The sequence below is a fragment of the Macadamia integrifolia genome, chromosome 1 (assembly GCF_013358625.1).
Source record: "Macadamia integrifolia cultivar HAES 741 chromosome 1, SCU_Mint_v3, whole genome shotgun sequence".
Lineage (NCBI taxonomy): Eukaryota > Viridiplantae > Streptophyta > Magnoliopsida > Proteales > Proteaceae > Macadamia > Macadamia integrifolia.
In genome coordinates, this window is record NC_056557.1 from 28,099,067 (window position 1) to 28,124,814 (window position 25,748).

The following is a 25,748-nucleotide window of genomic DNA, read 5'->3' on the forward strand; positions in this document are numbered from 1 at the left end:
TTTTTTGGGTGGGGTGCGGGGTTGGTGGTGGATTTGTTTGGTTGATTGATGTGATGATATGGCATCACTAGAATAAATAAAAATTAAACATAGTCAAAAGGAGAATCCTATCATACCTAGAAAATCCCCACCCCAAGAGGAACATCATCAAGAAAAGAGAAAATTGAGTTAATTTGTGAGCAAAAATGAGTGTATTCCTAGATATAAACTCACTACAAATGCGGAAAGAATCTGTTTCCTTCATGATATTACTGGCTATCTCCACTCCTTTTTTAGTTAGTTCTACAGGTAGATCCATTTGCAATTAGTTTCCATAGGATGAAAAGGAATCTTTAGCACGTACTTTCTTCGTTCCAGCAATTGGGCTTCTTAACTCTGTCGTAGCATCTTTTCGCAATTGTTATAGCTTTTCTTTTCTATATTTCATGAAATGGGTTGCAGAATCTGTCCTGCTTGATTTACGGACCTCTCCTCCTTTCTTTTGGTCTACCCAAAGAAGGTTATAGCGGTTGCCTTTCTTTGTATTTTTTATTTTCTTAATACATACAAATTACCTATAAAAAAAAAAAAAGAGTGAGAATAACCAGTCTCATGATATAATCAATAGTTGCTTATACCCTTATGTCTTTATCAAGAACAATATGCCTTCACTTATGAAGGGTAAGTAAATGCCTACTTTCTATTACAGAGCCACTTACTGCATTGTTTCTTCTATCAAGGCAGGTAGGCGGTTATCAGGGTGTGTAGTCAAGGTGGAGGTAGCCGAAACACCCACCCCGTGTAATCCTGAGCAACACACTACCACACAAGGGCACAAATTATATAAGTCTTTCCTCTTCTCCTAGTCTCATAGTTGTCAGCTCCAATGCTTTTGTTTTATCCCCTTTCCCTTTCTCTATGAAGATGTGAAGATTCTGTGTTTGGGTTTTAGAGTTGGATATCACTATATACTAATGTTTAGGTAACATTTTTATTCCAAAAACGACATTTCGTATCAAAACTACAATTTTCAGTTTCTGTTAGAAAATCATGTGTTTGTCTAACAAATGGTGTTTGGTAAACCTGTTTAACACGGTTTCAAAAACAGACTTGAAACAGACAATAAGTCCAAATGTAGCTGTGAACTGAACTGTGCCAATAATCTCTGTGACTTCATATCCACCCCAAAGGACAGTGGCTATTCAGCTGCGAACTGAACCTTGCCTCCTGGATTCCATAGCCAATGCAATGTAATTTGACCTAAAGTGCCAAGAAAGTTTGTAGGATATGCACAACAGGTAAAAAAATTGGACCCAAGCATTCAACTTTTTAAGAAGTTGGAGAAATAAAATTTTATGTCTATGATCTTCCTATAGGGCTCCATATCCTGGTACTCGGCAAAAATTATTGACAAGATTATGTAACTGTTAAGTACCTTTTCTGCATTAAATGTTTATCTGTATCTACTCAAAATGTTTAAAAAATTCTAATCATGCCCATGTTAAAGAAACAAAAAGAATAGAGCGAAAATCACCAGGTTAAATCTTGAGTGTGTTTTCATAAGAATTGTAACTAAGAAACAAAGTACTCAAATACTTTCTCTTTAGAATAGGATGAAGCATGCACAAGGATTGATATTTCAATGGAAACCCCCTCTAGTCATTTGGGGCGAACTTTTTATAATTTTTTAATGACAAAAGAAAATTAAGCACTAGAAAGAAATTAAGTTTACATCCTGCGAGTTGTTTAGATCAGTCCTATTACCTAAAAGCTGTCTACTAGGAATATCTATTATAAACTGCACAACAGGGTCTACTATTACATATGAACAGAAGTTGGTTGTGAAATAAATTAAAGTAAGTCTTGGAAACAATTCCAAATTTCAGTGACATTCCATCCTTTAACCGAAGCAAGTTGTAGCCCTTAAAGAACTCCTGACACTTTGTTTTGGGGTGAACTATTGAACGTGACAGATTTATGCGATGTTTGAGTAACAGTAGCACAAGTAAAGAGAGAGAGAGGGGGTACCGACTACAATAGCTTTAGTTCCATCAAATGTCTTAGTACTTTGTGAAGTGGCCATTTTCAGATTTTCAAGTACTTCATTCTTAGAAATATTCAAGTTTAAGAAAACGAGAGATGATGAATACATTTTCCCGTAAGGTGTGTAAAGATGATGAATACATTTTCTCGAGATCATAACGTTTCAATAGTAAAGTTATGACCATTTTACTATGAAACCCCCAATTTATTTCAAACAGAATGTTTCTCAGTTAATGAAACATAGTTTTCCATGTTCCAACATTTCCATTTTTTCCCTTTTTTATATTTTTATATTCTTTTGTTTAGTTTGTTTCACTAAAACGAAAAAACGAACCACCTACACCAAATGAAAGATTCTGTTTTTGTGTTCCCATAAAATGAAAAAGTGCCTTAAACGTTCTAATAGATGACTACTAAACCCTGCCTTAACCATTTCCTAGCAACACAAGGCAGTCTAGAAAGGAGAGAGGATACCGTAGCTACATAAAACCAATTCATTCTTTATAAAATGATTAGGAAGCCGGTAAAACAAGTAAAGTGAAGGGGCCCATTAAGATTTGATCTCTCTCACACCTGACTTTCTCCTTGAGAAGGCGAGAATATATGAGGAAGGAAGTTGTTGCACAAAAGTCATGGAGTGACCTCTGCTAGTAAACCTGACTTCATACCTCAAGTCAAATAGAGATTCAAGCAATTGATGCCAAAAGAGTGGGCCAGGGTATAAGGGAAGGTGCTTGTCATGTATGATGATTAATTGAAGGAAATACGTCATCTGCCTTTAATGGTTTCATTGTCCACCGGGGAGATAGGATTCTTAAGCATGCTTAAGGTGCCATGCCAATTAGCCTTTAAAAATGGGTGAGGGCTTATCTGAGAAGAGAGCCACAAAGATAGGCAATGTAATCATCCAGGGGGTGGTGATTTCGAAGAAAGGTATGTGAGGTTGTCTATGGCAATGAATGACACTTTGAAATAACTATTTGTCATGGGGTTTGGCAACACAATCTTTTAAGGAAGTGGAGGAAGATAAGTTTGATTAAGTTTTCATTGGTAAAGTGAATCTAAGGGAAACTTGACAAAAGGAATAAAAGAGAACTTAATATTGGCAATGAAATGGCTATTTTGGGGGGTGGGGGTTAATGTTAAAAGAAAAGAAGGTATTATAAAAAAGAGGAATGTACAGGATTACTATTTAGGCATACCTAGACAGTTACGACTCTATTGATTGCTTCTTACCTCCACCTTGGGCATTGCTATCAGAAAGGAAAAAGAAAACAAACCACAAAGAAAAGAACCAACAAAATCAATGCTTTACCTGAAGATCTCAGTAAATGCGTTGCAAGAGATTTTTCAGGATCTCTAAGAATATGATCCTATGTATATATGCTAAATCTTTCAATATTAATATAATATTTGTATTTATTTATTTATTTATTTTAAAAAAGAAAAGAATAACTCAGATCCAGACATGCATTAGCTCCAATTCCTCTATTTTATAACTTTAACACACAAAGTTTCCTCATGCATAACAGCTCTTCTTGTGTTAGGGGGAAGTAATGACATGTCTTCTCCCATAAATCACTAAAAAGACATCTGTATTATGATCCAAGTCTTGAAAACATTTGTTTGACCCTGTTTGTATCTTAGTCAAAGTTACTGAAATGTAAACAAAATTCACCTGTTTTTAACAAAATTGAGTGGGAAATTATGGGTAGGTAGATCAAGGCTCCTTCCTCATATGTCAAGTCTCATATCAAACAAATTTTACCAATTAGTAAAATAAGAGCACATAGAGGGTGCGTTGACCATTGTGGCTACATAGACATATGCAAGAGTGTATGCCATTGCAAGAGAAAATAAATGATTGAATTTATGTCTCAAATTTTTCACGAAGTCAATTTAGACTATTTCTAGGAAATCCAACTATAAGGTCGCCCAATCACACTTCCAGGTGGAAAAATTAGCCCTGCCAATCCAGAAAGACTGTCTAGACATCCCTTTCAAGTAAATCAATACAAGAACTAGAATTTTTCTTCAAATTTTTCATTATGAAATATTTTTTTTTTATTTTTTTTATTTTTTGTTTTACTTAGAGACAAAGGTGCCTTAAGTGTTATGAATTCAAAAAATTATATTTTATTATTTTTTTCTTTTTAGAAAAGAAATATAATTACAAAAGAAGGAACCGCAAAACATCCAAAGTACCATCACTAGTAGTACCTGCTCGAACCTTTTCTATTCTATCCTTATGGGCTATGTATGAGTTATTCCTACCATATCTCCTTGCTGTTTCTTTAAGATTACATTTCGGTTTGGGAGAGCAACATACACCAGTATTCCTGCGTATCTCTCTCCTCTCTTAAACAAAGGGTAGAAATGTATTTCACAGAGGAAGGAAAGTGATAGACAAATGGAGCACTAACTTAGGCCATGCTCCCGGATAGAGTTCCTTTTACCAAACATTAATGTGAAAAAAAAAAAAATTCAAGGGAAAATGATATCATCTTTCTTCAATATTCCTTTGTTTTGCTTCAATTGGACCTCCTGATAATCGAGGCATGCAAACACAAATTGATTATAATGAATGATTATTGCTGCCCAACCTATTTGTTTAGAATCAAGGTTGAAACTACCGTATGAGATTATGAGTATTGAGCATTGGTAGACTGAGAAATTTAAATACGCAAAGAAAAGAATGTGTTATGTACTAAGGTAATAGTACCAGCTGATAAATGAGAGAAGTGGAAAGTCCTTACATTAAGCAAAGACACAAAAATAATTCATTTAAGCTATGCTTTGTTCTAAGGGGAACTGAAAGGACAGAAAGTGAAAATTTCATACTTAAAAAAGAAATATATGTAATCATTACCCATATGACTTTAACATTAACTTCAAAGCATTCCTTATTTTGTTATAAAATTTCACTTTACTTTGCATCCAAAACACTTTGCTATAATATGTAAAATATATCATTATTAAATATGGTTAAAAAAAATTAATTAGTTTATATAATCATATGGGGTAATGATTATAGACATTTCTTTTTAAAGTATAAAAAATTTCACCTCTCTTCCCTCTAAATTTCCATTGCAACCAAAATGGAGCCTTAATCCGGCAGCATGCAAAGAAATTGAATTTGCTTCATGACCATGATAGACCATAATAATAATAATAATAATAATAATACAAGGGAAAAACTTGTTTTAAAGAGATTCCCAATCCACCTATTTGTAATCTAATAAAAGTAACATAACCTTCAATACCAACGACCGCATAGCGCAGTGGATTAGCGCGTTTGACTTCGGATCAAAAGGTCGTGGGTTCGACTCCCACTGTGGTCGAAGGATAATTTGGTTTTGATATGAAGTCTTTTTATTATATATTTTATTATATATAGAATAGCCAGCACTTAAAACATCAAGTCACTTTGGCCGAGTGGTTAAGGCGTGTGCCTGCTAAGTACATGGGGTTTCCCCGCGAGAGTTCGAATCTCTCAGGTGACGATTCTATAGATTTAAAAAATTTTTATGCTTTTTTTTTTCTACATGTCACCATATAAAAATTTGTGACAATTGTCATCACGTCTTTCTGAATGTCTCCACATTAGTGACATGCAATTGTTATGTAAAGAACTTAAGGGACAACTGTTAACTTGACAGAGCAAGGTCCCTCATTTTTTTTTTCGTAAGAGAGCAAGGTTCCCTTTTCTGTTTTTTTTTTTTTTGGTAAGAGAGCTAGGTCTCCTTGGGTCAAACTTCTGATAGCCTTGCTAGCAGCATGTGAACACCAGCAATATAGCTCTGGTGATAACAAGAACTGTCTTCAGGTGACGATTCTATAGATTTAAAAATTCTTTTATGCTTTTTTTTTTCCTACATGTCACCATATAAAAATTTGTGACAATTGTCATCATGTCTTTCTGAATGTCTCCACATTAGTGACATGCAATTGTTATGTAAAGAACTTAAGGGACAACTGTTAACTTGACAGAGCAAGGTCCTTCATTTGTTTTTTTGGTAAGAGAGCAAGGTTCTCTTTTCTGTTTTTTTTGGTAAGAGAGCTAGGTCTCCTTGGGTCAAACTTCTGATAGCCTTGCTAGCAGCATGTGAACACCAACAATATAGCTCTGGTGATAACAAGAAGTGTCTTCAGGTGACGATTCTATAGATTTAAAAATTTTTTTATGCTTTTTTTTTTCTACATGTCACCATATAAAAATTTGTGAAAATTGTCATCATGTCTTTCTGAATGTCTCCACATTAGTGACATGCAATTGTTATGTAAAGAACTTAAGGGACAACTGTTAACTTGACAGAGCAAGGTCCCTCATTTTTTTTGGTAAGAGAGCAAGGTTCCCTTTTCTGTTTTTTTTTGGTAAGAGAGCTAGGTCTCCTTGAGTCAAACTTCTGATAGCCTTGCTAGCAGCATGTGAACACCAGCAATATAGCTTTGGTGATAACAAGAAGTGTCTTCAGGGCGCATAAGGAGTTAATGAGAGAAGAAAGAGAATGAGAAAGCAACAAATTAAACTTGGTATGATAATACCCATGCATGTTTTAATTTCCTTCATTATTTTCAGTAAATAAATAACAAGTGTCCTTGAAGGGGTTGGAATTATCAATAGAGAGAGAGAGAGAGAGAGAGAGAGAGAGAGACCCATTTGACTCTTTTTCTTATGCTTGGTGTGAATATAGGAATTGCCTATAAAAGAGAGCAAGGGAGATAAGACAGACTAAGAGAGAAAGATGGAGATGGAGTTTGTAGAGGGAAAGGTGGAAGGAGAGAAGGCGTTTGGGGATGTTGTTTTTCCAAAGACACTGAACCCTTCAAAGGGAGGAGGGAATGGGATGCTGAGTTATGGAGTGAATGAGTTGGTGGAGATGGTAAAAGAAAAAAGAGAGTGGTTGAGTGAACTACTTCAAACCCACTCTGCTCTTCTCTTCAGGGGATTTGGGGTCTCCACAGCAGAAGAGTTTGGAAGGGTTGTGGAAGCATTTGGGTGGGAAGAGACGGAGTATATGGGTGCCATCTCACGTTTAAAGATGGCTGATAGGGTCTACACAGCCAACGAGGCTCCCCTTGATCAGCTCATCAATTTCCACCATGAAATGTCCCTGGTTACTTAAATATCTCCTGCCTTCCTTTCTTTATTTTTTGTCTTTCAATTTTTTCCTTTTTTATTTTTAAATTAAATAATTAATTAGATAAGATAATGTTATCCGCTGCACCTCTACTACTCTAGTATGCAGATTAATGGGAGGTTGTGTGGATATATTTTCAACATAGGAGGCGGGAGCAATACAGTCTTTTTGTACATGTTTGTATCTAAGCGTACACACTCGTAAATGGGTAGCTTTATTTTTCTCTAATTAATTATTGAAAGAAAGAATGCTACCCGTTAATATGCTATCTAAACTGTTTTCATCCAGTATTTTTTTATTTTTTTTACTCTTTTAATTTTTATAAATAAAATATGTGTATTAAAAAAGGGAAAGGAAATTAAAAATAAAAATAAAAATAAAATACCAAGGAAGGCAACTCCAACAGCCTTCTTTAACAGACCTAGAGGAATGCAACTCTAACTCATGGACAAAGAGGATCCCAAAACCCTTACATTCTCTAATAAATTTAGTTCTCCATGCTCATGCATGTATAGCTAGGTTGATATAAATTAAGCAGAATTGGTTGGTTATTTGGTTGGTTGCAGATCAAGAAATTCACTTCCAAGATATTTTTCTTCTGTTACCAACCTTCTCCAGAAGGTGGGGAGACAGCAATTGTGCCTAGCCACACCATAGTTGAAAAGATGGAAGAAAAAGTACCAGAATTCATGGCCAAGTTATCTGAATTGGGTTTTATTTTCCGACTTCATCTTCCCAAAGAATTTGATCCTACTACCATCGTTAGCAGGACATGGAAATGGTTTCTCAACACTGATGAAGAAGTTGAAGCTGAAAAGAGGTATAGAAAATGAAAAACTCATTCTCAAAATTAATGAATTTGATCTCTAGAAGTGATTAATTTTTATTTTTATTTTTTTTTGGAATTTTTTTTTGTAGGGCCATGGAAATGCTTCCTTGTAGTTCCATCATCTTCAACAAGGATGGGAGTGCAGAAATTGTTTATGGACCCATAAGTCCAATCAAGGAATTTGGAGGAAGAAAAGTTTGGTTCTTTAGTATCTTAGGTCGCTCAAGTAAGGAGAAAGAGATGTGCATCAGCTTTGGGGATGGAACTCCTTTTCCAACAGAAGCCTTTGATGCTTACGAGCAAGTTCTGAATGAAAATTGTGTTGATCTTAAGTGGCAAAAGGGCGACATCTTATTGGTTGATAATCTCAGTGTTCAGCATGCCAGGCGCCCTGGGAAGCCGCCGCGTAGCATATTATTATCTATTTGCAACTAAAAGATTGGGTCACCCTTCACACCTTCTTTCCCTTATTTGTGATAAAAATAAGACTTTAAAATGGTGTTATATATCTTCTATGGAAGATAGAAGTACCCTTTATCTTAGTAAGATTTCGTTACTTTCTTTATGATGCATCTTCTTAATTGAAAATTGGGGAAATTTTTCATGTGGGAGAGCGTGGCTTTACGCCAATGCAGAGCCGATGGAAGTGTGGAATCTTGATCAACAAGGGGGAATTTTCACCTTTCATGAGTGGGGTGGTCATTGTGTCCCTCCCTCTGTATGTGGGTACAGGATCATGCTGCATTTCGCTCTTTTTCCCCTCAAATTTGGGTAAGAATTCACAATGCCTAGTCGAGTGGCCCCTGCAACGGCTCAAGGGTCAATGGGAATGCGTGTAGGCCCTAGGGGCATCAACATAAATGGGATTTTTATTTGGACATGAAGTTAGATTAAGACGTAATCAAATACCTCCATGGAGCCCATTAAAGTCATCTAATATAAAAGCAAATTACTTAGAGAGAGAGAGAGAGAGAGAGAGAGAGAGAGAGAGAGAGAGAGAGAGAGAGAGAGAGAGATCAGCTAACCTGGCGTCGAGAAGATGGACGAGAAGGAGAGTGAGACTAATTATACACAGAGAGAGAGAGAGAGAGGATTAGGACTGTTATGGAACCAAGAAAATATGGATTGATCTCAAAACAGTATAAAAGATGAACAAAGATGAACAGTAACTGAATCAAGTATTATTGGTAACATATCAAACTGAAATAAAACTAGAAACTATAGCTGAAAATACAAGTCTAATATGAGAATTCCAGCAAGTTAAGTAGCAATAGGACTATCAAAATAGCAGCAAGTTTAGATTTTCTGAGAACAGAAACAGATTAAGAGCTAAGTCTGATGGTTATCTCTGAAACCAGATTTCAAATATCATGTCTTGTGAAATAGAAACTCAAATTTCCTACTTGGAATAGGAAAATAAAGAAACAGCAAAGAATTGATCTTTCATGAACAATACAATAGTAGATATTCAGATTTGATTAGAGTAAGAGATGATAAAACAGAAGCTTGATTTCAACAATTGAATTTATCCATATAAGACAGACATATGAAATTAGATAAGTCAAGGTACTAAACTATTTTGATTTAGATAATAGAAAGAAAGAGCTGAAAAGTATATGATCCAAACCTCACCTGTACAAAGGTTAGACTTTGGAGTCCCACCACCCTGTTTTGGATTCCCACCATCTACTGTTTCCCATGGCAGTGTTTTGAGTCTAAAAAATTGTAGGTATAAACCTGATTTATTCAACTGAAATACGTCGGTAGTGTTTACCCATTTACATTCTTTTATCGAGAAGAGTTGTTAGATCTCATACTCTAGGAAGGAAATAAAGTAGAGGAAACTAAAATCGAGTTTCAAACTAATCTAAACTCCTCCAACCATCAGCTATTTGGAGCATGGTTCTAAGTATTGGTATCAGATCGGTCGTATAGTATTGGTATCGGCCCTGATTGATATCAATATCTGAGTGATTTGAATCGGTTATCAGTACCATTTTAGGGGTAAAATCGTAAAAAAAATGTATATATTTTTTTTAAAAAGTAAGATCAAAAGTGACCAATATTCCTATATACTGAAACTAAATCTTCAGTTTGGAGTGTTTTAAATGAAATAAATTATTTTAATAAAACCAAATAAGAAAAAGGTTGAAACGAAAAAGTGAAGAAAGAGAAAAAAGGATGAGAAATGAGAAAAGAAAGATGAGAAGCGAGTAAAGGGTAAAGGCAAAGCCCAACAAGTTAGGATAGTCAAAGTTATATGGGGTCGGCTACATGGATCCTTGTCCTTCCTGAGGCCCTATCCAATGTCATACTTGGGACAATACCAAGATTAAGCATGTCATTCTTCACCACTTTGCCTATGATTACTTTAGGCATACCCCTAGCTCTTTTACTCCTTCAATCTGAATCCGATCACTCCTTACTTGGGAACTTTTGAATAATATAATTCTCTCAAATGGTCATTGGGTTATAGATTGGAATATGGGTTGGTACAAAAATGTAAAGAAAATTTTTTATTGTGCAGACTTTTGGTTTCTTATTATTTTTCATGCTTAGTGGGCTGTCAAGAATTCATTATCTTATTCCTCCTTTCATAAATGTAGGTTGGGTGATGGATTGTCTTGGTGGTGGATATAATGCATATAAGACCTTTTGGCATGACCAATCTATATAGTACATCAGGTAGACAGCCGGTACCCTATTATAGTCTATTGTTATAAACATGTGGCTGATTCGTAGTGATGTGTCAGCTACACAGCCGACACATATTATAATTATCCATAACCCATCAATATTTTTGCCTGGATCCTCGTGCTTGTCCTTGCTTGGAATCTCCATGTAGTCGACCCCATTAAATTGGGATAAGGTTTTGGATGTTGTTTTTGGAGAGAGAGAGAGAGATTTGATTTCTCTCGCACCTAAATTACTTGCTAAGAAGGCAGAGAACATAAGGAATGGATCTGTTGCACAAAAAGCCATGGAGTGACATCTGGGAAAATAAACCTGACTTCATAACAAGATCTGTACAAGTCATATAGAGATTCAAGTAGTTGATGCCAGAAGAGCGAGCTAGGGTAAAAGGGAATACTTGTCGTGTATGATAATTTGTTGAAAGGAAAATACACTTGCCTTTAATGGTTTCATTGTCCACCGGGGAGATAGTATTCTTAAGCAAACTTAAGGTGTTGTGTCAATCATCCTTTAAAAATAGGTGGGGGCTTATCGAAGAAGAGAACCACAAAGATAGAGCGATGTAATCATTCAGAGGGTGGTGATTCCCGAAAGAAAGGAAAGTGAGATTTGCCTATGGCAATGAACGGCACTTTGAAATAATTATTTGTCATAGGGATTGACAACCTGGTCTTTGAAGGAAGTGGAGGGAAGGGAAGTTGAATAAAGTTTTCGTTGGTAAACTGAAGCTAAGCAAAACTTGACAAAAGGAATAAAAGAGAACTTATCAATGGAATGCCTCTTTTGGGGAGGGCGGGGTGTTTATGCTAAGAAAAAAGAAAGTATTATATAAGAAGGAATGTACAAGATTAATGTTCAGGGATACCTGGATAGTTACAAACAGTTTCTTTTGGTTGCTTCTTACCTCCACCTTGGGCGTTGCGATCAGAAAAGAGAAAAAAAAAACCACAAAGAAAAAAGAGCCAACAAAAATCAATGTCATCTATATCTAAGCCTTTCTTGAGCATCCCATAATTTAAAATACAAGAAGGGGCCACATTTGAGATGGAAGAAATCTTAGAAACCGAATGGCTATTGGGGGTAAAGTGAGAAAAGTCCTTATGATCTTTCTGACTTTTACCCACTTCACTTTAAAGCTCTAAATGGACCTAGTATCCATCATATATTTGTAAACAGACCTCATATCCATCATATACTTGTCAAAAATTTCTACAGATTCAAAAGCAATGAATCAGAGCAAGGCCTAGATCGATCCATCCAAAGTATATCCAGATTAAAATTTCTTTTTCCAATGCTTTACTTGAAGATCTCAGCAAGTGCATTGCAAGAGAATCTTCAGAATCTCTGAGATTTTAATCCTATGTATATACTAATTATTTCAATATTAATATAAATTTATTTATTATTTATTATTATTATTATTATTATTATTATTATTATTATTATTATTATTTATTTATTTATTTATTATTTTTTTTTTTTTTTTATAGATTTAGACATGCATTAGCCCAAGTCATCTATTTTATAACTTAACACACAAAGTTTCCGCATACATAACAACACTTCTTGTGTTGGGAGGAAGTAAAGACACATCTAGTCCCATATTCCACTAAATAGATATAGTTTTGAAAACATATGTTTGAGCCCTGTTTGTTTTCAAGTAAAAGTACAAATAGTAATAATAATAATAATAATAATAATAATAATAATAAATAAATAAATAAATAATAAATAAATAAATAATAAATAAATAAATAAATGGAGTCTTGTTTTTTGGACAAGCACCTGTTTTTGCCACATAGAAAAATCAAATTGAGTGGGAATTTATGGGTAAGAACACCAAGGCGACTTATTCCTCGTATGTCAAGTCTTAGATCAAACAAAGTTTGCCAATTGAAAAAATAGAAGCATGCAAAAATTAAAGACCACAGTGAGGCTGTGTGGACAACCCGTGGATGCATAGACATACAAGAGAGTATGCCATTATGAGGGAGAATAAATGATTGAATTTATGTCTCAAATTCTTCATATAGTTAATCTAGACTATTTCTAGTAAATCCAACTATTAGAGTCGCCCAATCACACTTCCAGGTGGAAAAATTAGCCATGCTGATCCAGAAAGATTGTCTAGAAATTCCTATTCAAGCATCTTTTTGCCAAGTTAATACAAGAACTAGAATTTTACTTGAAAATTTTCATTCTATGATTTTTTTTTTTTTTTACTTGGAAACAAAGGGGCCTTAACTTTTATAAATTCAAAAAATTATATCTTATATATATATATATATTTTTCCAAAGAAAAGAAGGAACTGAAAACATCCAAAGGTACCATCAATTAACCTATCTGCTTGAACTTTTTCTTTCTAATCTCATGAGCTAATGTATGAATTATTCCTACCATATCTTCTTGTTGTTTATTTAAGATTACATTTCAGTTTGAAAGCACAACGTACACCAGTACTCCCTGTATTTAAACAAAGGATAGAAACATCTTTTCATAGAGAGAGAAATGGACAAATGGAAACACTGACTTAAACAATAATCCCACATAGAGTTCTTTTTCCCAAACACTAATGTAAAAAAGAGCTTGAATACACTTGAAGGGAAAATTGTATCCCCTTATTTTCCCTTCGATTGAACCTCCTGAAAATCCATAATCGACAAATCTAAACTCAAATTAATTATAATGAATGATTACTGCCGCCCAACCTACTTGAACCCCCCCCCCCTTTTTTTTAAAAGAAAGCAAGGCCTCCTTTTTGTTTTTTTGTTCTTTTGTTTTTTCTTTTTTTTGGGTAAGAGAGCAAGGTCCCTTTCAGTCAAACTTCTGTAGATAGCCTAGCATGAAGCATGTGAACACCAGCAATATAGCTCTGGTGATACCAACAGGTGTCTTCAGGGGCCATGAGGAGTTAACAATGAGAGAAGAAAGAGAATGAGAAAGAAACAAATTAAGTGATAACGTCCATGCATTTTTTTAATTTCCTTTATTATTCTCAGTAAATACATAACATAGTGTCCTCGAAGGGTTTGGAATTGGACAGAGAGAGAGAGAGAGAGAGATTAAAATTGGTGTGATAATGCCAATGAGAGAAGAAATAGAATGAGAAAGCAACAAATTAAACTTGGTGTGATAATGCCCATGCATTATCAAATGAGAAAAGAAAGAGAAAATGAGAGCAACAAATTAAACTTGGTGTGATAAAGCCCATGCATTTTTTTAATTTCCTTTATGATTTTCAGTTAATAAATGAATAAATGACAATGTGTCCGTGAAGGGGATGGAAATTGTCAAGAGAGAGAGAGAGAGAGAGAGAGAGAGAGAGAAAGAACAACCCATTTGACTCTTTTTCTTATGCTTGGTGTGCATATAGGAATTGCCTATAAAAGAGAACAAACGAGAGAGCAAGGGAGATAAGACAGACTAAGAGAGAAAGATGAAGATGAGTTTGTAGAAGGAAAGGTGGAAGGAGAGAAGGTGTTTGGGGATGTGGTTTTTCCAAAGACACTGAACTCTCCAAAGGTAGGAGGGAATGAGATGATGAGTTATGGAGTGAATGAGTTGGTGGAGATGGTGAAAGAAAAGAAAGAGTGGTTGAGTGAACTACTCCAAACCCACTCTGCTCTTCTCCTTAGGGGATTTGGGAAGACACGGAATATATGGGCAACACCTCACGTTCAAAGGTGGCTGATAGGGTCCACACTGCCAACGAGACTCCGCTTGATCAGCTCATCAATTTCCACCATGAAATGGCCCTGGTTACTTACTTTTACATCTCCTGCCTTTCTTACTTTATTTATTTGTCTATCAATTTTTCTTATCTTTTTTTAATTTAAATAATAAAAAAAGAATACCACCCGTTTGAGCAGTCATTTCTCCAACGCGCGGACTAGGGGTGTCAATGGTTCGGTTCGGCCCTGTTTTGGTCCGGGTTGAATCGATTTCGGTGTGGAAATGGTGAAATCAAAACCGAACCAATAAGGATATTTCAGTTTCGGTTTGGTTTCAATTTTACTTTGGTTTCTTGTATCGGATTGTAATCAAGTTGGTTTTGGTTTTTTTACCGGTTTGGGTATGATTTTCCATACAAAACTATACAAATTTTGATTTTTTTTGATATATTTGGGCTGTTTTTTGTTTCTTACCGGTTTAATTCAATTTTGATCCGGATTTTGAATCAATTTTGGTTTGGTTTCAGGTTCAATCGGTTTCAGGTTCAACTGATTTAATTCGATTTGGTCCAGGTTCAATTAGCTCAGTCTGAGGCGATTTTATCGGTTCGATTTAGGTGTTGACACCCTTAGCGCAGACCAATGAGAGACTGTGCGAACATTGGGCAAGGCATAGACACAGACAATCGGATAGTTTTATTTTTCTGTAATTAATAATTACGATGATTCAAATGGACTTTCTATCATCTTTCTACCTATTGCAAGAAAAAAATGAATGGGCTTTTTTCATGGGCCTCTAATAAACCAAGCCCATTTGATAGGCCCAAGTGAGGCCACTAAAATGACTTGGTTTCTAAAACTTATTTCTATCTAAACCATTTTCATGCAGTTTCTGTTATTATTATTATTATTATTATTATTATTATTATTATGGGTTGAGGTTTTCTGGTCGGACACCCTATTTAAGAATCTTTTGAGGGGTATATTTTGGACCGTAGGATCTGAACAAAATCAATCCTAATGGTTGATTTATCCATATTATTAATATAACAATAGAATGATATACGTATTAGGTATTTTTTTCTGTTAAAGTATAACGTATCTTGAAAGTAAAGAAACGCAAGAACCCCGACTTTCTTCTGCCTACCTGCGTGTCCCAACTTACCATTTCTTCTGATTTCAAACCTCAACCCTATGGAAGCCCCTGAATCCCTGGAAGAAAATGGAAGCCCCTGAATCCCTGGAAGAAAAGAAAAGCAAGAGCCCCAAATTTCTTCTCCCACACGAGTCCCTATCCCGTCCTTACAGGCGGTGATCGAAAGCTTGTGCCCCTGAATCCCTGGAAGAAAAGAAAAGCAAGAGCCCAAAGTTTCTTCTCCCACACGAGTCCCTATCCCGTCCTTACAGGCGGTGATCGAAAGCTTGTTTTTTGAAGGTATTGAAAACCCCATTTGGTCGAGATTCCTGAGGTGCAGAACGTTAAAACTTAGGGCATGCCCTAACTCCCTTTGTTAATGGGCAGGTTGGCTCTGTAGTCGTTCGTCCACCCATTTGGCAAAGGCGTTCATCCATGGAGGCTCCGGCAGCTATTCACCCTCACCTTCGTAAACACAGGTATGATTTGCCTCCCCCCTTCTCTCTCTCTCTCTCTCTGCCTTTGCCTTCTCCAACTGAAGCATCTAACGGATTTGTGGATTTTGGTTCCATATTCTTTCATGTGATTCTTCAATATTTGAGTAATTTTTGAAAACAATATAATTACTGTAACTCTATATTTCCGCTTTAAGCATCTCTGGTTCCTTGTTAGTTTGGGTACCGGAGGTATGCATTTTCGGATCTATTGTTTGTTTTATTAAAATTTGATACCTAAGATTAATTTGATAGTTACTCTGCCATCCCCAGACCCATTTTCAGACTCCCACGTTTACATAAGTTTGTAAATCTTCCTTGTAATTTTGTTAATTAAAGATCGATATAGGCACACTTCTCTCTGTGTTTCGCAATTGATTCTTTTTTTGGTTTAATTAATTTGATTTAATTAAAGGTCTACAATGCAAACAAGGTCCACCAAGTTTAAGGTTGATGTGGGCATCCGATTCCCCTTATGAAAAACCAATGCACTGTTTCCCCTCCTTCAAGGAAAAAAAAATGTACAGTAGATTATGGTTTTCCAGGGTGAACTGTTAACATCAACTGAGTTCTGTTCTCCTTCCTTAAGGTCAATATATCATGTTCAGTTATCAAGCCATGAATATTAGTGATACCCTTTTGGCAATTTTGATGGGCTATCATTTCGTAGAGCATTGGGATGAGGGCAATCAAATCCATCTTGTGGATAAATGGTTTTGATAATCTCCTTTAATGGTGGCCATATGATCATGGCATGGTAAGTGTCATAATAAGATGAAAAATATCAGCAGAACATGTTATAATACTTGATAAGCTTGTCTTCTTGCTCAATTTACTTCTATGCACTGGTATTATATTTGTTGTGCTTGTATAATAATTTGCATTATACTTGTTGGTGTATGATGTCCTGTATTCTGTCTCAATTTTTCCTATATATTTGTAGCGAGATTCTCTTTCTCTGTAAGCAATCAAAGAGAGGTGTGAGGACAACCATTGAGGTTTTTTGGTCGGACGCCTCATATAGGAATCTTGTGAGGGGTATTTTTTGGACCGTTGGATTTAAATTTCATTGTCCTAAAGTGTTGATTTGGAATAAGTTGTATGTATTATAATACACATGAATATTTTGCAAGATTGTCTAAGAAACATTTTTTTGTTTGGTATAAGTGTTTAGGGAAACCTAAGATTTACGTGTTAGAGAAACGAAAGAGGGAAGAGGAGAGTTTACCCCTGCAACGCCCCAACCCACCGATCTTGCCTGAGAACGATCAAGCATCAGAGTTCTTTCTGCGCTGACAGGTAATTTTTACTTACAGCTTTAAATTTCTTTTTTGTTACTTATAAGGATTCATTTCTTGAAAAGTCGGAGAGGGGGAGAGAGACGGTTTTTGGTCTTGATTATCTCTGTTCTTGTTGTTGAGATCTGAAACTGGGTAAATCGATTGATCTCTGAAGCCATTTAAGAATTCTTCCAAACATCTCTCTCTCTATCTGAATTTACTGTGACTTTCTACCCTTTCTCTCACCTAGGTTTGTGATCTCAGAATACAAACAGGAGCTTTTGCTGGTGAGGTTTGAACAGGGATTTACAGTAGTCGGCGAGGATTTTCTGCAACAAGTTTGAGTAAATCTTCGAAAACCACATCCCGTGTGGAGCATCTTCGTTGGGCATTACAATAGGTACATATCACTTCTGAGTCTGGAAAGTTTGAAAGAGACTTGTAAGCTCTATTTTTTTCCCCATGTTTAGGAAGATCTGGCTCCCTTTACGGATTTTGTTTTACATGTTTCTGTTCTGATCTGGCATATGGCTATGATCTACTCCACACCTATGGTCTGATTATGCTGGTTCTTTGCCAAATCATAAGAAACTGATTGGAATATTGGATTTGATTTAGTTCCCCCCTTTATATTGTTTTCAAACCCCATGGTACCCCTGTGTGTGTGAGAGAGAGAAAATTAATAAGAAAAATGCCTTCCCATCCATGTTTGGAGGAATACTCTCTTACATTCGAGAAAAAAAAAGAAAAAGGAGGGGTGTTCTTTGGACCCCTCATATAGGTATCTTGTGGGGGGTGTTCTTTGGACCGTTGGATCTAAATTTCATTGTGCTGAAGCCTTGATTTGGAATAAGTAATATGTATAATAATACACGTACGTATTGTAAGATATAGTGTATATAATTCTAAGAAAACCTTTTGTGGTTAGAAGAGTTTTTGGAAAATTGGAGAAATGAAGGAGGGAAGAGGAGATTTTGCCACTGCAACGTCCCAACCCACCGATCTTGCCGGAGAACGGTCAAGCATCGGACTTGTTTTTGCTGCGACAGGTAATTCTTACTTCCAATTTCATTTTTTTTTTGTTGGTTATGAGTATTCAGCTCTTGAAAAGTCGGAGAGGGAGAGAGAGAGAGACGGTGTTAGGGTCTGATGAGATGAGAACAGACGGGAGAGAGAGAGAGAGAGAGACCATAAGGACCTTTTTAGTGAGTTGGTAAGTGTACTCTGAGAATGATTCCAAATTCTAAATTCTAAAAGAGTGCGAGAGAGAGAGAGAGAGAGAGGGAGATCCCGATGAGGGAGAGAGGTACGTCATCCACGTTTCTTTCCCAATCTCTCACGAAATAATAGCTTCTGCGGTGGTTGTGAGGTTTTCCCCTTGAAATCTCTTTTCACCCAATTCCATTGCTCTTCAAAAGGCAAGATTCTTGACCCGGAAGGTGAACATCTCTGAAGTAATCCTTCTTAGATTTTGACTGGAAAAAGGGGTAGGCAAAGAATTGGTTGTAAATGTCCACAGCATTGGGGAGACTGAGTGAGAACTCACCTGACTATGAAACTATTTTGGGGAATGAAACCTTTGAACCGGACAACATTGTGCCATGGGGGCCAAGGTGCCTAGGATCTCGCCAAATTCCACGCTGAGGAAGCTGCAAAAATCCAGGATCCGATCTCTGACTAGACAAGGATCCCCATGCCTAAATCAGCCTGGGATAAGAAGTTGTGGTCTTGGTCTCCAAATCCCATCAAGAATAATATCATAAAATTTTGCTTTTCACCTCCCGTGACGTACCTTATTTTGTCCCCATTAGCATTGATGAGGATTCTGTGTGAATGGCAATTGTCCAGCCCAAGGAGAGTAGAGCTTCCAGCATCAATCCTCACCTTGATCATCAATCACAAGAGAGACATGTACTTAAATATTTTCCTCAATCCTTATATTTCAATTTTCAACAGCTACAACAAGGAGAAATAAATATGCTGACTTATTGAAGGTTGTTGTCTAGTGGTATTCTACAATTTTCTTCTGTATAGGCTTCGCATGCAAAGATTGAAAATTTTAGCTAGAAGGTGACCTTTGTGATTGCACTTTTGCTAGTTATGTTGTAACAAGACCTTTTCCTATGTTAGAACAGTGTAATACTCAATGAAATCATTAAATTTTGTAGATAAAGTCAATTTGCCAAATTGACCATGACATTCAATTAATCAATTATGAGTTTAAAGGTTCTATTCATAGACTTTCTTACTTTAAATTTAAAGAACATGAGCAAGTACTTGATTATCCACATTGGGTGGAGTTCCATAAATGCTTCTTTATGTGATTGAGATATGCCACTAAAAGGGTTAACAAAATTGGGAGTCTTTTCTGTGATACAACATTAAGGAGCCATTAGGCTGTCCGGTAAATTGCCAGAGATAGAAATCTGTTCTTAGTTTCTTCTATGCTTGTGCTTTTTTCAGCTTATTTGCTTAACTGTTGTATGAATTTTTGGCTTTATTGGTTCTCAGTGATGGGTTTAGGGTTTTGATTCATGAGTTGCCAGTTCATACACTTTAGTTTTACTTGCAATCTTCAAGTTAGGACTACAGTACTAGTTGTATTGTATTTGCAATTGTGATAATAGAGCTCTAAATAATATGTCCCTAATGTGTAGATAATAGGTGTGGACATCAAAACCAACATATGCTAAACTATATAAAGAAAAAAAAATTAATAAAAGAAATGGAGATAGAAAGAACCCCTAAAAAGGAAAAAAGACAAATATAGTTATACATTTAATATGAGGAAATGTAAAGAAACAACTCATGTACAGGCAATGACAGTACATATTTTCTTATGATGCAGGCAGCGAAAGTTAATTCCAGATTAGGAATCAAAGATCAGATCGGTTGCTCCAAAGGCCTATATCTGAACTATTTTTCTGATTTCAGTAGCCTGCCATTGGCAAATAAGGGAAAATAAGAGAAGATATGGGGGTATTCTGGGACTGTAAATAGTACCCAAGAATATTAATGTGAACAGTAACTTTAAAAGAAAAGATGAGGAGAAGAGAAGGGATGAAAGAGAGGAGTTCTCACAACTCTCAATTTTCACTAACAAGTACCTTCTTCATTAACTATTGACTGGAGGGTGTTACATGTAGATAAAAACCAAAATGACAAAAATAAACCATCCTACTAAGTAGTATCTAGTTTCCTAAAATAACTAAACTAACTTAGAAAATACTATTAGGACTCCTAACTTGCTAAACTACTAAAACTCCCAAAACAGAAACTACAATTAAGAGAACCATTTAGACTTGTGATAGCCTTTTGGCACAGAAGACTTTATTTTATTACACTCCAAGATTTCTTTGAACTCAAAGATAAGCATGAAGCTACCCAAGCAATCAAGAAACTCTACGTTCATAGGACTTCATTGTATTCTGCACTATTTGTTATGCTATTTAACTACAGTCCTTGTTCTTAAAATAGAAGGATTAATTGACTAGTAAAAGAATGACTAATCCAATCCCTAACAGACAAGTAAGACGGACCAAATTAAGTAATAGATAAGAAGAGACTATTTAAGAATCTTTTTTAGGAGTATATTTTGGACCGTAGGATCTGAACAAACAAATCCTAGTGTGCATTTATCTATACTATTAATATAACAGCAGAACGATATACGTATAAGGTATTTTTTTCCGGTAAGGTATAGCATATCTTGGAAGAAAAGAAAAGCAAGAACCCCCGATTTTTACCTTCTAATAGCTTCTCATGTTTGTACTGAATTTGTTCAACCGATTTCCGATCACAGCTGCGTTAGTGGTAGTGGTTGGAATGATAGACTAGTGGTGTTTGGCTATGCATGGTGATGGTGGCTTGGAAAATCTCTTAACTTCTTCTCTGATATCGGAGATATTCTCATGAAGAGCACTCTCGCTCTCTCTCTCTCTTTCTTCCTATGTGCATGTGTGAATGGAAACTAGATATAAGAAGGAAGTATTGATATGGAAGCCAGAGGTGCTAAAATGGTCGGGATATTAAGTATTATATCTTTTTGTGATACCATGCACCCGTGCCTAAGCTCTGGACAAAACCCTTTTCTGTTAGAAGAGAAAAAATATTTTGATGGTTCTGATCATATGATCAAAAGGACTGATCAATATGTTAACTCATAGGTCAATATATAAGGTTTACCATTTACAAACCCCGATTTTTTGTCCATACCTGCATCTATTTTTACCACGTACATACTAATATTGTGAGACTTATTTAGATTCTCCTGATCATGTGGACTACAATTGGTAGAATTTGATATAGACTACATGTGATGTTACTTCTTTAATTGGGAGGCATTCATTTACTCGTTTTATATGGCTTTTAATTATGACATGCTTGTATATTTGCAGTGTTTTAGGGGACAAACAAATGACACATGATGATGAAATATCAGATACTATTGTCGATGGACTTATAGTAGAGAATATTATACCATATAGGGAGTTAGGTGAGTTTTCCCTTAAAACACATTTGATATGACAAAGGATATAAAATAATATTGTATTTAATTGTGTATTTTGTTTTGTAGAGGATGTGTATGCTAGGGAAGGTCCCACGGATTTGGAGGAAGTCATTCGATTAGATGTAGAAGCTATTGAAAATGAATTAAATAGCAGTGGTGTGGTAGTCGATGATAAAAATGGGGGGACCAATGAAGCTATAGAAGATGGTGTTTTTGCGTATGAACCAAGTGAGCATGTTGATGGGGGTGAAAGTTTTCTTGTTGATGATTCAACAAAGCACTTTGACAACCCCGTAGAGTACACAGAGGAACAATGCATTGGGAAGTATTTTACCAATGAAAATGATGCATATGAATTTTACAACAATTATGCTCCGAAGATGGGATTTAGCGTTCGAAAATCTAAAGTGGAAAGGTCAAGAAAAAGGAAAGAAGGAATGAATGAAGAGAGGGATGTCTTGTCTCGCATGTATGTTTGTAGTAGGGAAGGTTTTAAGGACTGCAATGATAAAAGGCAAGAAGGAAAAGAAGTCAACCGTCGAGCTGATAGTAGAATTGGTTGTCCTGCTCGTCTACGGGTAAAATCAATTGAAGGGGGTTTGATTGTTGACCAATTCATTTCAGGTCATAACCATAACCTCGTGGCACCCGATGAAACTTATCGGCTTCGATCACATCAATGGCTCTCAGACTTGGTTGTACAGATTGCGACCACTTTAGATGATTGTGGTATAGGGCCGGCAACTATTTATGAGGTTATGAAAACTATGTCAGGTGGAGCCTCCAAGGTGGGTTTGCCAGAGTTGGCATTTAAGAACTTTATGAAGAGGAAAAATCAGAAATTTCTTGGGGTGGACTTACAAAGATTGTTGGAATACTTGCACCACACGAAACTATGTGATCCTGAATTCTTTTGCAAAATAGCCAAAACAGAGGATGGTACAGTGCGAGGTATCTTTTGGGTTGATGGACAGGCAAGAGCTGCATATCGTGTATTTGGTGATGTCTTGGTATTTGATACAACATATAAGAAGTTGGGAGTTTTTTGGCATTGTTATGTTAAGAGAGCTTAGTGAGTATTTAAGAGACAAATTATGTTTTTGCAAATTCAATCATAGCTAGCAGTAGCTGAAAGCAAACTTGTAGAAGCGTAAAAACAATATGATCTGATGTTGGAAAGTAAACAATTAGAGCCATCAAAGCATTTGAAGGAAATATCAGAGAGGAATGATCAGTTTTTATGCTTTTTTCCTATTCAGATTACATCATTGCATGAGTCCCCAAATTTGTCTTTTGAGCTATCCACTTGAAAGCTAGAACGTAGTTTGGCCTTTTATTTCTTCGATACAGTGACTTAGCTAAAGCAGCCAAGTAATAAAAAGGCCATAACTATATCAACCTGGCTTGTAGAAAAGCCACAATTAAATCGACCTAAGTGCTAAAAAAGCCACAAATATATCACAGTGAATCAGATTCTCTTCTTTTTTCCTTTCCCATTAATATGTGTCAATTCTGGTCTTCTCTCCATCTGATCATGTCAATTTGATTTCCTTTCGGTTATAAAAGATAAAACAGAGAACAGAGCTTTCCTCAATGCAAATCCTAGCAATTAGCTGTTAGAACTGTTAGGTCAATTATATTAAATATTAACAATTAAATCCCTCAAGAAAAGCAATTTTAACACAGATTGTGCTGTATACCTTTATCAGCATACCTGAAGCAGGAACCTAGTGATTCCCAAACGTGATTTTTCCAGCGCTAGTTAATTTTCTATTTCCTTTATTTTCAATTCCCAGCTGCACCACCATCTTCAAGTACCACTTTGGGCAACTAAGGCCATGATTCGTACAATTTCTGATTTTCTGAGTCAATTCTTTTGAGAAGCACTTCTGTCATTCAAGTGATTGTTATAACTAATTAATACTCACCAACACCTAAATAATTGATTAATTAGGACCCATAATCAGTTGCGAGGCTGCTTGTCATTATGTGAAATGCCAATGTCATGCACAAAAATCAAAGGATCAGGGCACTTGAAAGTAATGGGAGGTTTTTTTTTCCAATTAAGTCTCAATGGAACTCTCTTGGAGATGCCCTTACGGACAATCTTGGGAAGGGCAAATGGGTTTAGGGAAACCTATAAAGATTCCCGGATTGCTTGACTACAAGTAGATTGTATTCACACAGTTGACATCCAATAATGAAAGGTCACTTCCTGATGTAAGTATCTAGTGTCTCAGAAATGAGAATATTTTCTTAAAACATGGTGTACCATCTCCTTGAACACTTCTCATTAACCTAAGAAGTATGAGAACTAAATCTGTAGGAGGTTCCAAAAATTGGGTTAAGTAAGAACTAGGAAAGAAAGGTAGGAGCATTCTGTGACTAACTCCTGAAGCTATTGCTCATTCCATTTGGTAAGTAAGGAACAAGAGGATTTTTTAGAACTTTCCAAAACCAGCTTACAGGATTGCACATAAAGCTATAAAGCTGATCATATTTTTGGAATAGAATTTTCATATTCTATCACTTGCACCTGAAGCTACTTCTCATTCCATTGGGAATAAAGGAATAGGAGGAATTTTGAAACTTTTCACAACCAGCTTACAAGGTTGCACATAACGCTTAGAACTGATTGTATTTTGGGCATCACAATGTGAAGAATTCAAGGAACATAAAACACATGCGATAGCGAAGGGATTCCATGATTCCATGAATTACGTATCACTAGCAATCGCTAACTAGATTAAAAATGGCAAGTATGAAAAGTATGTCATCTTGATTTTTAGTTCCGTAAACCAAGAAAGAAAATGAACTTATTACTAGAGAGAGAGAGAGAGAGAGAATATGGTTCCTAGACATTTCAAACAAAACAATTCATGATTGTGGTCAGAGTAGTCTTTGGACATATCATACATCTGTGACATTAAAGGTTGTACCTTGTAAATGTTCAACATCATCATATATGGATGCACCAAAATTAGTACAAATATTGGACAAAGAGTCCTATTTTTTTCTACTGTTTCTTTGCTGTAAGCACCTCCTGAAATCTTCCAGATGAAACTATGAATCCAAAATCACAATCATCTGGAAATAACAAAAAAGACATTAAATTGCACCAGAGTGAGAGTCAACCCATTAAGAAAAAGCAAAACATGCAGAATATGGAACTTTGGATGGCAAGCAAGAATGTACTAGTAACAGAATTTCGACCTGAAAGAATATTTTTGGATATCCTTACTGCATGTGATAGTAATTAATGTTGACAGGGGGCATTGTTTGGATCCCAGGAAGAGTATGACTTTTCTTGGTGCAAATCATAACTCTTCCTTTGAACCATTTTATCCAACAGGAAATCTAGGCCTTCAGATAATGCAAAGAAAAGATAAAGGAGCTCCCCTAACAACCAAGAATCTCTCCAGACCACCAGGGGTCTTTACTTCTACATAATTGCTTTGAGGGAGAGGGTTCTCTGAGCAAGGAGCTTAGGGAGCGCACCAATAAGGAGCTACAAAACTTTTTCGTACATTGGGGTCGGAGAGGTCATTTCATGTGAAGAAGAGGTAGATATAGAGAGTAGAGATGCTAGAGTATCCTCTGCAGTCAACTCAGAGAACCTTTTCCCTTACTTTAAACCATCTTCAGGTTGTACATCACTTGAGCACGTCCATTTTCTAACACCATCTACATGAACAGGTTATACCATTTGTAGCCACAAAATATGGCTATATGTCCAATTGAGCCACAAAACCTAACTGGAAAAAGAAAAATGTATCTCCAATATCTAGAAGGAACTAAAGAAAAAAGAAAGATTCAAATAATTGGCAATCTTACCAAACATGTTTTTGGTTTCTCAATGAGATATCATAAAGAACTGAATAAACAAAACCCAAATTAGTTCCATCATATAAAACGCAATGACTCCAAATTGAGTGCATTGAGATTCATGGGTTGTATAAGCAAAACCAGCC

The 25,748-nt window shown here is 35.9% G+C and overlaps 2 protein-coding genes and 2 non-coding genes across 8 annotated transcripts; all 4 read left to right on the forward strand.

Annotated features, from left to right (window-relative positions):
- The first annotated feature begins 5,289 nt into the window (after nt 1-5,289).
- On the forward strand, nt 5,290-5,363 carry TRNAR-UCG. Its single transcript has one exon. It is a non-coding gene; the product is annotated as a tRNA-Arg (tRNA).
- An 80-nt stretch (nt 5,364-5,443) lies between these two features.
- On the forward strand, nt 5,444-5,525 carry TRNAS-GCU. The gene has a single exon. It is a non-coding gene; the product is annotated as a tRNA-Ser (tRNA).
- A 1,190-nt stretch (nt 5,526-6,715) lies between these two features.
- Nucleotides 6,716-8,557, forward strand: LOC122076890 (clavaminate synthase-like protein At3g21360). The gene is made up of 3 exons (XM_042642506.1): nt 6,716-7,139; nt 7,730-7,983; nt 8,082-8,557. Exons 1-3 carry the CDS (start codon nt 6,768-6,770, stop codon nt 8,425-8,427), a joined length of 972 nt encoding a protein of 323 aa, XP_042498440.1. The 5' UTR covers nt 6,716-6,767; the 3' UTR covers nt 8,428-8,557.
- A 6,909-nt stretch (nt 8,558-15,466) lies between these two features.
- Nucleotides 15,467-23,016, forward strand: LOC122077350 (protein FAR1-RELATED SEQUENCE 5-like). 5 transcript variants are annotated; one of them, XM_042643308.1, is made up of 7 exons: nt 15,467-15,793; nt 15,881-15,972; nt 17,162-17,286; nt 17,518-17,667; nt 18,199-18,316; nt 21,665-21,762; nt 21,844-23,016. In XM_042643308.1, the coding sequence occupies exons 6-7, from the start codon at nt 21,684-21,686 to the stop codon at nt 22,848-22,850; spliced, it is 1,086 nt and encodes a 361-aa protein (XP_042499242.1). In that variant the 5' UTR covers nt 15,467-15,793; nt 15,881-15,972; nt 17,162-17,286; nt 17,518-17,667; nt 18,199-18,316; nt 21,665-21,683; the 3' UTR covers nt 22,851-23,016. The 5 variants fall into 5 exon arrangements, with proteins under 5 accessions (XP_042499242.1, XP_042499234.1, XP_042499210.1 ...); XM_042643300.1 differs by lacking the exon at nt 18,199-18,316 and having other exon boundaries at nt 17,155-17,286; XM_042643284.1 differs by lacking the exon at nt 15,467-15,793 and having other exon boundaries at nt 15,837-15,972; nt 17,155-17,286.
- Nucleotides 23,017-25,748: the final 2,732 nt, after the last annotated feature.